Raw genomic sequence first — 14,733 nt, forward strand, 5'->3', positions numbered from 1 at the left:
GTGCCCCCAGGCAAGTCCTGATTACATTCTCCCCCAGCAATAAGAGATGAGAAGCCTTTTTAATTTTGATGGATTAATGTGAGATTTACATTCTAAATTGCATGCGTCAAACTCAAAGCCTGTGGGCTGAATCCAGCCTGCAACGTTCTTTTATGTGGCCTTCCTCCAGATGCTAGACTCAAACTCCTATATTCCTCGTCAGTAGACATTATCACGACTAGAGCTAATGGGAGTTGAGATACAGTAACTTCTGGAAGGCTGTGGTTTGTACTGCTGAGTTAGGAGGGTGGGGTTTGGATTTAGACACAAGGCTTATAGATATGATGCCTAACATGTCCTTTAGCCTTTTCCAACCTCAGAGCCACATGGGCTGTTGAGCTGCAATTCCCGTTATCCCTAGTCCGCATGGCTCATAATCAAAATGGATGGGAGTTGTCATTCAACAACATCTAGGGACCCAAACTGGGTAAAAACGAAAATCCTCTGTATCTACAGATTTTCCATCCAACAGCCCTTTGAAAGCAACCATAAGGCTGATGTGGTTTTCCATGGAAATGAGTTTGACAGCCCTGCCCTAAACCATAGCGATGAGTCATCCGTTTGGCCACATTTGGAGAAAGGGACGAACACATAAGCTCAAGGACCTGACGCAATTAACCATAATTTATTGGAATCAATAATGCTAAGGGAAGGATGATTTCCATAAATTAGCCAACATTATTATAAAACACTGACATGTTCCAATTCCAGCCCCATTCAATTATATGTTTGCACTATGACTGATTTAATGATATGTTTGCACTTCACTGTTGCTCACAGTAATTTAAGTACCTATTAGGAACATAACATGCTCATAATAGATGTACTTAGGCTCAATAATTAAATGGTATCTGTTAAGGCTGGTTCTCCAAATCTCTACATCTACACAAATCATCTTGCTTCCACTCCACACCTTTTCCTTTTATATCAAGGGTTTTTGGTCTTGAGTCACAAGGAGAGGCAGGTAATTAATAATAATAATAATAATAATAATAATAATAATTATTATTATTATTATTATTATTATTATTGTTCTTGTCTGAATCATCTATTACTATAACTCTCCATAACAGCAAGGTGTGGACCATGTCAAGCCAAAGCTACCCTTGGAAGGAGGACATGAGTGGGATTTTGAGAGGTCAGCAGCAGAGAATAGGTGCTCTTCCACATCTAACACATAGAATGGGTTCCGTAGATACAAGAGAGGAAGACAAATCTGGAAAAAGGATATTTGAGTGCTATGATATCCTGAAAGGATTTCAACCACCAAGAGTTGTCTCCTACTTACTGGGCCGCAGAATGGGCAGGGAGCAGTGCTGGTCCACCCAGGCCAACGCCGTCTGATTCAGCTCCTCTAAGCTGGTCGTGGACACCATTTCATTGAATGTTTCAAACAAGGGGTTAATGATAATGCTGAACTGCACAGTTATTGAGAGTTAAGGAAGAAAACTAAATATACAGACTGACATTTCTGCATAGACAACATGAAAAAACTGATCAGAACTGCTGTGTGCATTCAGCTGAGGGACAACAAATGGTAGGTATGTTGTGAAAATTGAGCTTAAAATCAAGCCGTGGCAACCTTGTGCATGTCTTCAAGTTGACTGATGAATTTCAGAGGATCTTCTTAGGCAAGGAACCCTCAGAGCTGGTTTTGTCAGTTCTTTCCTCTAAAATAGGGCTTACAGTGCATGGCATTTATTGGTCATGTCCCATCCAAACACTAACCTTCTAAGATCAGACAGGACCTGATACCAAATAGCAAGGTTCTGAATGAAGCAGTGTTTCTCAAACATTGCTCCTCCAGGTGTTTTGGACTTCAGCTCCCAGAAATCCCAACCATCTTACCAGCTGTTCGGATTTGTGGGAGCTGAAATCCAAAACATCTGGAGAAGCAGAGTTTGAGAAACTCTGCTCTACCATTTTCTGGATGGTCCCTAGAACTGGGATAACTAGGGCAATGCTCTTTAATCGCCCACACTTTTGTCATTCTTTCTTAGAGATTTTTTACTGATGATTCCTGGAATCAGAATCTCAATTTGGGGAGCAATAAAATTGGACTGTGATGATTATTTCTAACCAAAATATTTATGTTTGTCCCATGTAGAATCATAGAGTTGGAAGAGACCTCATGGGTCATCCAGCCCAACCCCTTCCAAGAAGCAGGAAAATTGCATTCAAAGCACCCCGACAGATGGCCATCCAGCCTCTGCTTAAAAACCTCCAAAGGAGCCTCCACCACAGTTCGGGGAAGAGGGTTCTTTCAGGATTGTAACATCATCTCAAGAGAGAGCAATACTGCCTACTACAAAAGCATTTGCAAATAAATGTAATGTTGAGTTCCTAAATTGGAATTGTTAACTGTGCATGATGAATATGAAGAGGAGGACACCGCTGAGAATACATACAATTTCTACAGATAGTCTAGTAACTACTATAGATTTTCTGGATTATTTCAATCATGTTTTTTCCAATGTTGTAAAATTCCTGGAGGTGAAATATGCATGACACATGCGAGGCTGTGAAGCAAAGCACAAAATGCTCCATCCTGTCAAAGTTGCCTCTAATAGAAATCACAGGAAGTGAGAAGTTACCATCGCGGCTGAAGCTAGAGAAACCCTGCCATCATGCCTCGTCTACTGAACAACTTCAAGGCTTCAGGTGAGCTGTCTCTTCCACTGACGCAACCAAATCCTGCCAGGCTTTTAATGGCATTCTTTGACCCAGAGGGCATAACACATCTAGCTGCTCTTTAGAAAGCCATGGCTGGATGTTGCAAACTGCTTCCTTGACCAAGATATACAACCTTAACCTCCTGGGGCTGAATAGCCTCGTGCCCATTTAAATTCTTAATTTTTTAATTAATATTTTTATTTATATCCCACTTTTTCTCTCTAAAAAAAGAAAGACTCAAAGCAGCTTAAATTAAAACCAATAAAACACAATTAAAATTTAAAAATAATTTCAATATTAACAGTATTAAAAATAAACAGTTAAAACCCTTAAAACCAATCCAGCACAGTTCACCATCCAGCTCCTTAATCCCGAAACTCTTCTTTCTTATGAAAGCTCTCCTGCCTGAAAGAACAAACTGAGCAGAGCTCTTAAGAGCTTACAGGGCAAGAGCCTTCAGGCAGACCAAGGTAATTTAAATCAATTTTTGTGGCACATAGGGCTGAAATGTTATTTCCATTAGAGCAGTCAGAATGATAGATAGGCAATGAAGTAGACTTTAGAAGGAGAAGACTTCCTAGATTATATACAGCAGGGGGGAAAGGATACAATCCAAAACTTCCAATTCTGTAAGGTCCTGTTTCGGACGTATTCTGCAAACATATTCCGCATCTGATCAAATCTCTGCCGCGTGATAGGGACTCCGGTGACAGGGAGCTGCTGCTGACAAGAGCTGAAGGTCAAGGAAAGAGCAGAACTCAAAACATGTTTCTTTCCAAATGAGCAAAAGACAGAAAGAGAAGGAAAGAGACTTTTCCACTGTAAAAGAAAAAAAACCAAAACAAAACAAAAAACAAACACACAGCTAGACTCCAGAGAGTATGGCATGTACCAAACACTGGGTCTGCTGGGTCTCAATCTAATCTGAGTTTATGACAAACCTGCTGACTGCTTCCATTTTGACCTGTCTAGTAGTCTTGTGCATTCGTATGGAATTGCTATCTGTTTCTGTTTTTCCCATTCGTATGGCCCCATTTCTGTTTCTGTCCGCTGCTTATGAATACGAGCACCTATACGAATGAGCTTTTCAGCCCAAGGTCCAAAAAACCTGAAGATTTTTGGACCTTGGGCGGCAAAGTGCCAGGGCCTGGCAGGATCTACAGCCAGGCCTACAAACTTCCGGCGCTTGGCTATACGCCCTGCCAGACAAAAACGGCTACCATTCCCCCCCTTTTTTTGTTTCACTGATGTTTCCGTTCTGTGCCATCTGAATGGAACGGTAAGAAAACATGAAATAGACAAATGAAACGGGAACCAGGCCCATGACTACTATCTAGTTGATGATGATGGCAAGCCCTGAAGGCATGCATGGTGGGGCTTCAAAAACTGGTAGATTGCTCAGGTTGATATAACAAATTTATATTGCTATTATTACTGTTTTTGTTATTATATTTACTAGTACCCCACTTTATCTCTCCCAACAGAGACTCAAAGAGGCTTAACATAAAAAATTAGCACAAAATATACAAATATGCAAAATTAAATATGAATTAAATATGAACAATATTAAACATTTCACAACTAAAAGCCATACCAAAAGAGACAACACTTTCCTAGTACCATGAAGTACTGCATCTGAACATTTTGAGATGTAAACTAGGTTTGTCATATGTCTGGATTTCAATCACATAAGACCTTTCCACCTAAAATGGTACAGTTCAAATGTTATATCCAGGGAAAGACACAACAAAATTGACCTGTAGTAAGTTCATGACAGAAATGGGCTCAAAGACTTAAGATTATGCAGGAGTTTTGATGACATTTAAAGAGAGAGGACAGGTCAAGCAGCCTGTCTATAAGGAAAGTAACAACACCTAGGACATCATGTTTATATGCCAAAGAACCAGAGTGTGTGCTGGGAACAAGTTCCTGCAAAAATATGACTACTGAAATGTCAAAATTCCTTCTTTGCTATGGTTGATGATTTCCTATTTACTGTTATTTCACCTTTTTCTGCAAACTAGCTTCTATTGGGTCTACAATGCCTACAAAACGATAGAAGAGAGTGAGATATGTCAATTTAAACTTTGACCCCTCACATGATGGTGGCGTTCAGCTCCTCGATTTCTTCTCGGAGACGCTTGGCCTCCTCTTGCATCTGGGATCTCTCCTGTTGCAGCTTTGCAATGTACTCCGCTGTCTTCTGGAGTGTGAGGACATGGCTAATCTGCTGTAGACACACAAAGGACACAGGCTCAGCTCAGCAGGTCTGTGTGCCAATAAGAAGAGCACAAGACTAGAACTAGGAGGATCTGGCTTCCTGGGTGATTGTGGGCCACTTATTCATTCTTCCAGCCCAAGCTACTTCACAAGGTTATTGCGAAAATAAAAGGACAAGGACCCACTGAGTGGATATGTCCATACTCACACTCGTTCCCCCCAAGGGTTGGTCATGAGGGTTCTGTGTACCAAGTTTGGAATTTATAGTTCATCTGCAATCAAAGAGTACTCTGAACACCACCAACGATGGATCTGGACCAAACTTGGCACACAGAACCCTCATGACCAACAAAAATACTGGAGGACTTTGGGGGGAATTCACTTTGATTTTGCGAAGTTGTAGTTCACCTACAACAAAAGAAACTGTGAATCCCACCAACAATGCACCTGGACCAACCTTGGCACACAGAACTCCCATGACCAACTGAACCTAATGGAGGGGTTTGAGGCAACTGACCCACCATGGTGGGAGCTGTAGTTCACCTTGCAGCCAGAGACCTCAGGGACCCCACTAATGATGCATATAGAGAGCAAATTTATCCAACATGACAAACTTTAATGGAGTTTCAGGGGATTAACCTGGCATGATGTGAGTTGTAGTTCACCCACAACCTTATGCATTTTGTAGAATTTTTTAAAAAAAGACTTTTTTTCAAATAAACCAGGCAATGGCGGGTATCCAAGTTAGTATATATATAAATTTCAATACACACACAGTGTGAGGCCCATGTTTCCGGACTTTGTGTGGATAGTAGCAAACCCCTATTTATTCCAATGGAGCAAATGACAGAGATACTAAGAACAGTGTCGCCTCTACAGGAGGTCCTAAGTAAATAAGGGAAACGTGGAAACGTGGATAAGGGAAATTGTGTGGTTGGAAAGGGGAAATAGTTCCTTACAAACCAACTTACCGATTTAGAGCTTGTTGACACCAAGCTGTTGAGAGTACTAAAACCAATCTTGATGTTGAACCTTCGCTTCTGTTCTGCTGAAATATGCTTCATCCTGTGATTCTGTGCCTGTGGAAATAAATACCAGGCTCGTTTTAACACTTTCCTCATTTCTACCTCACATTCAACATCAGAAAGGCAATGGGACTGAAAGGCCCTTTCCTTCTGCCAGTTGGTAATGCCAACCCCATGGCAAATGACAAGAGAGGGGAGACCCCAGAACCGGCCTGGTGTTTGAGGCAGCAGAGGGGCAGGCCTTAAAAACACAGACCTTAAAGACCACCCCCTGAGGATCAGTTGTGGTTTTCCCTGAGCAGCTGTTCTGTGGGGATTGAGGGCTGGGGCTCTGTTCCGAAGTACATGGCGAGGCTTGCCCCGAGGGTTGACAGTCTCGGCCTTTGGGAAAAAAAGGAGAGAAAAGCTCAATCAGTTCATGAGGGGACAAGTAAAAGGGCAAGCAGATAACGGATTTCATGTTCTGATCTTCAAAATGTGTTTTGTTAGGTTTTCTGATCTAAGGTTCCTCACAGGCATATCTGTTTCCATCTGTCAATGAGAGAGTTAGCAAGGCCTAAGAAGATTTCCCTTCCAAAAATGCTTCTGATTGCTCAACACTTTTGACCAACTCAAGACACCTAGGCTCCATTCTCAGCTTGCAAAGTCACATGGAATGAGAATGTGTTTCAGAATTCCTTTCAATGTTTAAGGATACCTATGTGAATGCATAATACTGACACTTTCTGAGCACAGAAAGTTTTGAAAACCACTTGTGCCAGAGCATGCATGTGTTACAATTTCCATCTTCAGTCAGAGGCCCAAGAGCTGTAGCTATTTTTGCCTCTCCTTTCAATGTGCTCATTGCCTCAAGACCCCAGTTGTGAACAGTATGCATCTTTTGGATACTCAATGCACGCACAATAAACATGGAGGGAAGCTACTGTTGGGTGAATGCACTTTCTTGCAGATGGCCCCTGAACCCTCCAGTCAAAAGGATTGCAGGCACCACGGCGGACAAGAACCACACTCTAGTTCTGACCCTGGAGAGCTGGCACCAACAGTATTGGGCTGGAGAGAAAACCAGGTTGACTTGCTATAAGAAAGATTCATACACTCATATCTGCTGGCTCATCAAATCCAAATTGTGAGGTGACTCTTCATTATGGGATTTTTTCATATATTTGTACAGAATCAACATTTCAAATACAAAGATTATGACCCCCTAGCCAATGAATTCCCTGAAAAGTCTACTTTACACCAATACTACTACAGTTTAGGAGATAAGAAAACCACCGAGGGATTTTAACACATTTTACTCATTTAATGCCTCATGTGGGACATTCAGAAGGTAAGCAGAGCATTACAAGGTGAACCCAGGGCTAAAAACAAGGACTGGGAAACAAAACCAGGAGGACTTTGCATGCCCTCTGAGCCTTTGCAAAGATCTGCGCCTGAATCTTAAGAATCTAGTCCAATCCCATGCCAACTAAACCACTGCACAATGTGTTTCCTTTGATATGGATGCTATATTCCAGCTGTGGCAGCCCAGAATTGCGTTGGCATTTTTTGCTGCTGCATGACACTATAGAATCATGTTTAGTATGTAGCCTACTAGGACCCTTCCTAGGATTGTTAAGGCCATCTTCTCAATGCAAGTTTTAAAAGCTTCAAGGGATGCTTCCCTTCCAGGAGCTACACTTCGTCCACTTACTAGGCGAGGGCACCTGGCAGCAGGTTTTGTGGGGAGGGGGCTGTTCGCCTTTCACCAGGACTTCCTGGATTGAAGTGGGAGAAAAAAGATGTGGAACAGCCGCGGAGACCGCCTGGGGACTTGGAGGCGGCTGGCCTGGGCTGAGCAGAATACTGCTGTGGAATTCTGTAGCTTGAGGCACCTGGGAACAGAAGGCAGAGAGAAAAAGGCACGGCAAAGTCTTGCACGGTGGCCCCAGCTACCCGCCTCTGCCCTCCCCTCGACAGATGCTGGGCTTCTTACTCTGGGCATTCCTGATGGTGCAATGACCACACTGGGCTGAGACATTCTGGGGGCCAAAACACCATCTCTTTTCATAGCTGCTGGAGATACAATCACCGTTCTGGACGGCCCCTGAAAGGCTGCTGAAAAACAGAGCAGAAGATGGAACCAAGAGAGGAAAGGGATCCAGAGCATGGTGGCCTAAGGAGAATGTACCCAGAAAGTGTACTAATGTTGTCAAACAAGTCTGTAAAAGAACACAGAAAAATGCCATAATGCACCACAAACCAGGTCCAACCTAGTCTGATAGCAAACTGATTGGGTTCCCACAAATGGTGCAGTACCACAATTATCCTTTTTAGCTAGATGTACCATCTTCCCCTAAGAATCAACCTTAGGAGCAATTGCAGCTCCTCCTTTGCAGCAAAAGCCAGCCAGTCATGGTATTGATGGGCTCACCCTTGTGACAGTGTCAAAAACCGCTTCCTCCTCCGCCCTCCTGATATTAAAAGCATCAGCAACTAAATAACATGTTGGCATTTTGTAAAACAAAAGTAGACAACATGGAACTGGGTGAATATACCAAACTCCCACCTGAAGCTTGGGAGGGCATGGAGGACAGGTATAAAAGAAGAAATTGGGATTGGAGGGACCTATGGGCATTGTTGAGAGTCAAGGTAGGGGTGGTGGTATATATGCGAGTGTATGAGTGAAACCCCAATTCTCCCTAGCCGGGGTAAAAGCTGTGGTTGTTGTCGGCACACAATTACATAAAATCCCAGAGCAAGCTTCAGCAGGAATGTGAAAAAGCATTGCACCCTCAGAGGGGTTACAGATCTGAATAAAACATGGCTTCAGCGCAAGACCTCCTTCAACAAAAGAGGCATTACAAGCAGATGCTTGCATATAAAAAAAAGGAAGCCATGAAAAACAACTGGGCTCAGCTTATTAAAGCTGTCAAAGAGAAAGACTCAGCCACTTTCTGGCATATTACATCAAATGCCCAAAGATCTGATCAACCTATTGTGGATTCCCACATCCCTCTGGGGATTTGGGAGGCATATTTCCAGAATCTCTATATGGACACCTCTACTGGGACTGTCCCAACCTCGACACAGAGAACCTTCCACCATGGCCACCTGTATCAGCTACAGAAATTAAGAACCTGGTTGCCCAACTACGATCAGGTAAGGCCCCAGGAGAAGATCTTATCCCAGCAGAGGCCATCAAGAACAACCTGGATTTCTGGACCCCCATCCTAGCCTTACTTTTTACATGTATTGACAACCATGGCCAAATCCCCAAGGATTGGGGGCTTGCAATCATTGTTCCCATCTACAAAAAGAAAGGGGAAAGGGATGATCCTGAGAACTATCGACCAATCAGCCTCCTTAACACTATCAGCAAGCTATATGCTAGACATCTCCAATGGAAACTCCAAGATTGGTTGGAACAATTAAGCATATTAGCTGAGGAGCAAGCTGGATTCAGGGAAGGTCGATCCACCATAGACCAGTGCCTAGTGTTGCAACACCTTGTGGAAAAATATTCCTCCCAAAACATAACCTCACTATATGCTGCTTTTATTGACTTTAAAGCAGCATTTGATTCCATCTCGCAAGTTAAACTCTGGGAAAAACTAGAGAGTTCTACAATTGATCGCCGTCTATTATACCTAATACGCCAACTTCACGAAAAGACCACACTCAAAGTAAGATGCAACCCACAGGCCCCCTCACTGAGGCTGTTGAAACAGGCAAGGGTGTCAAGCAAGGCTGCATTCTGGCCCCTTTGCTGTTCAACTTTTATAAACTCCATAGTGGACCAGCTTCAAAATATGGACTTCCACCCCCCAAAGCTGTCGGGAAGACACATCTCCATCCTGCTTTATGCAGATGCTGCTGCTGTGCTCTTTAGAACACCCATTGGGCTCAAAAGAGCTCTGAGAGCATTAATACAACATTGCAACACAGATCAGCTCCAACTTAGTTACAATAAAACCAAATTCATGGCTTTCGCTAAAAGGCCCAGGACTTACTCTTGGAGCATAGATGGCCATAAAATTGAACAAGTTACATCCTTCAAATATCTAGGTGTAGTTTTCCAATCTAATGGTAGCAGAAGAGCTCATGGGGATCAAGTATCCAACACTGCGCAGGGGAGCTCAATTGCCATTCTTAAATATCTTAAGTCAAGAGGGGGCCACTTCACACTGGCAGCGCTCAAGCTGTTTGAAGCCAAGTCATTAGCCCAACTCTTGTATGGTGCTCAGCTGGGCCCCTTCCCCAGCTTTGCCCCATTAGAGCTGGTTCAGTCAAAGTTTCTGAGATCGGCCTTGCAGGTCCCTAAATGCGTTTCTAATGCCACCCTGCGACTAGAGACGGGCTTTATGAGAGTGGAGGCCAGGGTGTGGGTGGCCATACTCAACCTCTGGCTCAGACTATCCCGTGCACCCTTTGGTCTTGCCCCACTAACCATGAAGGATGACTTCCAATCCAAATGGAAGCAGGCGGTAGCATCCAAAATCTCCTCATTGGGATTTTCTCCAGGTCTACTATTCGCTATGGATTACAATCAAGCCAAAGCACTTATTAAACAACGTATCACAGACACAGAGCGACAACTAGATCTGGCCTCGGTTCCAACCTTCCTTATCAATGAAGACAGCAGATATCTTGCCTCCCCTATGGCATATTTAACAAACTTAGAGGTTCCCATTCATCGAAGGGCTTTCACCCTGGCTCGATGCCACGCTCTCCCATCAGCTGTACTCGAAGGGCGCTACCGGAAGATCCCTTTCCCAGAGAGACTCTGCCCCTGTGACTTGGGTCATGTAGAAACAATAGAACATGTGCTCCTCCAGTGCCCGTTCTACAGGGATATCCGTGCCAGGCTTATCTTACCTCTGTTATACAAGCACCCAGGCCATTCAGGACAAGGGTTGTTTTAGGTTTTTCCGGGCTATATGGCCATGTTCTGGAGGCAATTTTTCTCCTGACGTTTCGCCTGCATCTATGGCAAGCATCCTCAGAGGTAGTGAGGTCTGTTGGAAGTAGGAAAAATGGGTTTATATATCTGTGGAATGACCAGGGTGAGACAAAGGACTTTTGTCTGCTGGGGCTAGCTGTGAATGTTTCAGCTGATCACCTTGATTAGCATTCAGTGGCTTGAAAGTGCCTGGGGGGAATCTTTTGTTGAGAGTGATTTTATGTGCCTGTTTGTTTCCCCTCTGTTGTTTTGCTGTTGTAATTTTTGAGTTTTTTAATACTAGTAGCCAGATTTTGTTCATTTTCATGGTTTCTTCCTTTCTGTTGAAATTGTCCACATGCTTGTGGATTTCAATGGCTTCTCTGTGTAGTCTGACATGGTGGTTGTGAGAGTGGTTGTGAGGCTGTCAGCAAAGGACAAGAGGGATCCTCTCACCTCTGCAGGAGTCTACCGTGCATCAGGCAGCTGTGGACAAGTCTACATAGGGACCACCAAACGCAGCGCCCAGACACGCATCAAGGAACATGAAAGGCACTGCAAACTACTCCAACCAGAGAAATCAGCCATAGCAGAGCACCTGATGAACCAACCTGGACACAGCATATTATTTGAGAACACAGAAGTGCTGGACCACTCTCACAACCACCATGTCAGACTACACAGAGAAGCCATTGAAATCCACAAGCATGTGGACAATTTCAACAGAAAGGAAGAAACCATGAAAATGAACAAAATCTGGCTACCAGTATTAAAAAACTCAAAAATTACAACAGCAAAACAACAGAGAGTAAACAATCAGGCACATCAAATCACCTCTCAAAGAAAGATTCCCCCCAGGCACTTCCAAACCACTGAATGCTAATCAAGTGATCAGCTGAAACATTCACAGCTAGCCCCAGCAGACAAAAGTCCTTTGTCTCACCCTGGTCATTCCACAGATATATAGACCCATTTTTCCTACTTCCAACAGACCTCACTACCTCTGAGGATGCTTGCCATAGATGCAGGCGAAACATCAGGAGAAAAATTGCCTCCAGAACATGGCCATATAGCCCGGAAAAACCTAAAACAATCCAGTGATTCCGGCCATGAAAGCCTTCGACAATACATTCAGGACAATTTTATACCTCCATGCTACTTGCAGATATTAATTCAGCTACAACCTACAATGTTACAAAGTTCTGTGCAGCAGCATACAAAATCCATCAGGGAATGACTAGTCCCAAAAGTTAACTGTGTGTCCAGTAATCTTCTTCTCTGAATCTACAATTTGGTGATGGATCTGGGCATTGTATGTTTTTACCCTGTTTCCCCTTCCCTTCTGCTCCCTCACCCATATTGTGCTTCAGTAGTTATATTTATATTTTTAATGTACCAAACATACCAAGTTTGTATGAAAATGTGACTATTTCCTGTGCTGGTCAATGACCGAAATAAATGATTTGATTTGATAACATGGCTCCAAATCACTCCTGTTGCACTAGGGATCTATGGAACTCTCAACATAATGTATTCTAGGATGCATTAAGCCCGTAGTTTAAGATCCATCACATGCATCTTGTCAGAAATGACAAGGTCCAATGGGCAACTCTTGGAATTGCATACATTCTGGGAGTGTGCACTGCTCCTCAATCACATAAGATATATTTCGTCCTTGGTAATACTGAAAGTCAACTATCTTTTTTCCATCTCCATGTCTCCACATTACATAAGAAAAACTCACAAAAATATAGGAACAGCTCTGGCAGAGAAGCTAACCATCTTGTGAAGGAGGAAGCAAAGATCTTAACCTTTTCTTCATCTATTCCGCTCAAGCATTCAGAAGCCTTAAATAATTAAACTTGGGAAGACATCAGAAGCAAGCCTATCACTTTCTACTCCAAGTGGCAGAACAGCTCTGAAGAACTGAGGAATAATAAAATGGCCATGGCTCCTGGGTGTTCCTGAAGACCCTACATTTATTTGCTCCAGGATGTATGTCTGTCCCTCAGTTCAGAGGGAGAGCTTATGCTCTACATGCAGGTCACAGTTTCGATTCCCAGTATGTGCAGTTTTAAAAAAGGGATGACAAATGTCCTCTGCCAAGCCAACCGAAACATAACTTGGAAGGATTACCTTTTTGGGACCACAGCACTCAGAATGCCTCAACCAGCAATGCCACTGACAAATTGGTCTATGCATGGCCTAGCTTTATATATCTGTATAAAGCAGCTTGATGAGGTCCTGTGAATGCAGCTGAACAGCCAAGGACATTTTTTTACAGAAAGTATTGCTCAGACCTCTAAGAACCATTGGTTTGTGTCACAGAACCACTGCACACCTGCTGTCCCTTTTCCTCCAGTTGGTGTCACTGAGATAACTTCAAACATTGATCAGATCCGAGAAATTGTACAATTAATTCCATGTGTCCAAGGAGGCTTTAAACATCCTGCGTGCATATAAAGCAATTAAATATTTAGTTCTCCCTGTTATAAGGGAGATGCCTCTAAAAGATAGCTGCTGAAGAATAACATGACTTGAGGGTGGGCTAATGGGGATCCTGGGATACTTAGATGTAACCTAACCCATTGTATATGTTCACACAGAAGGCTGCTGTTCACATTTCAGACCCCCTCCACACCAGATTTACATCCAAGATTACTGAACTCACCTAAAGCAACATCTTCAGATGCTAGTGTCAGAGGACATATCTGTTACTTTCTGGAGATAGCTAATAGATAGCTAGGCCCTAACCTTCTTATATAGAAATGTAGTTCTTTCAATAGTTTTTGTCACTTTTAAAGCTTGACTCTGCTCCTGAATTTGCTGGAGTTAATTCAGTCCACTGTTAGGCTCAAGAAGCTTCTGATTTGCTAAACTGCTGCTGTTGTTGATTGACTTTTAAAATGTCTTTTTCTTCTTGAAATAAGCCAACACCTCATTACTACCTCTGTACAGGAATCCTGGCCCATTTGTGAGGAGACACATTTACAATCCCGATCCCACCAAAACGGGGTGCCTTTACCACTCACCTGGGGCAATGAAGGCATTTTTCAACACCAAGGAGACTGTCTCTAGCTTTGGGGCAGGCACTATCTTTTGCGGCTTCTTGGGCCTCATCCTGGAGCCAGCAACAGGGAGGACGAAGTTTGTGTGGGGCTGCAGCAGAGGTTGCTGTTGGGGGACTGCAGCCTGAAGGGCCAGGTTGCAAGGCACTCCTCCCGGCTGCTGGGTTGCCAGGAGGCCAGCCTGGCTGTGGCTGAAGGTGGTGGCAGGGACATTCCGCGTCAGGGTAGCAGAGGCTGTGTGGGTGATCACGGAAGACTTGCAGAGCCCAAACTTGGGGGGCTCTGAAGGAGCAAATATGGGCGTCTGGGAGGTCAAGCCAGCATTCAGAGGCAGCGAGGCCTGCTGCAGTTGGGATGGCAGAGAAGGAACACCTGGCTGCAGGAGCGGCACGAGATCCGGGAAGGGAGGCAGGAATGGAGGCTGGCTACTCAGCGAAGGTGTGGAACTGAAACCGGGCGGCTCTAGGAAGGAGTCCCCACTCCTCAGGTTGAGGCACTGGTCGACACCAATGTCCACCACACCAGGAATGATGGGAGCAGGCACTGGAGTGGCAATGAGCCCTTCACTGAGGTTGACCGGGGGAAGAGGGCTGGATAAAGAGCCTGGAGATAGGTCCGAAGTCTGAAAAGGAATTTAGGAGGGAGTTTATTAAACATGGGCTAACGGTATCCAACAGCTACAACTAATTCCCTAAGATAAACATGAAGTAATATTTCTAGTTACTGGATTCTAATTTGTACATAAAAGAATTGAAATCATGCAGTTTCCAGTTACATGAAAGAACAG

The 14,733-nt window shown here is 43.8% G+C and overlaps 1 protein-coding gene across 4 annotated transcripts in view; it reads right to left on the reverse strand.

Annotated features, from left to right (window-relative positions):
* MLXIP (MLX interacting protein) overlaps positions 1-14,733 on the reverse strand; it is a 60,635-nt gene that overhangs the window by 4,468 nt on the left and 41,434 nt on the right. For 2 of the 4 annotated variants that reach the window (XM_060785976.2, XM_060785980.2), the window contains exons 9-16: positions 13,911-14,568; positions 7,933-8,054; positions 7,651-7,831; positions 6,214-6,338; positions 5,904-6,011; positions 4,812-4,942; positions 3,322-3,445; positions 1,328-1,457 (exon numbers count right to left, since the gene is read on the reverse strand). In XM_060785976.2, coding sequence (XP_060641959.2) covers positions 1,328-1,457; positions 3,322-3,445; positions 4,812-4,942; positions 5,904-6,011; positions 6,214-6,338; positions 7,651-7,831; positions 7,933-8,054; positions 13,911-14,568 — 1,579 coding nt within the window. The remainder of the gene's footprint in view (positions 1-1,327; positions 1,458-3,321; positions 3,446-4,811; positions 4,943-5,903; positions 6,012-6,213; positions 6,339-7,650; positions 7,832-7,932; positions 8,055-13,910; positions 14,569-14,733) is intronic. The other 2 variants (XM_060785978.2, XM_060785979.2) reach the window with 2 other exon arrangements.

The sequence above is a fragment of the Anolis sagrei genome, chromosome X (assembly GCF_037176765.1).
Source record: "Anolis sagrei isolate rAnoSag1 chromosome X, rAnoSag1.mat, whole genome shotgun sequence".
NCBI lineage: Eukaryota > Metazoa > Chordata > Lepidosauria > Squamata > Dactyloidae > Anolis > Anolis sagrei.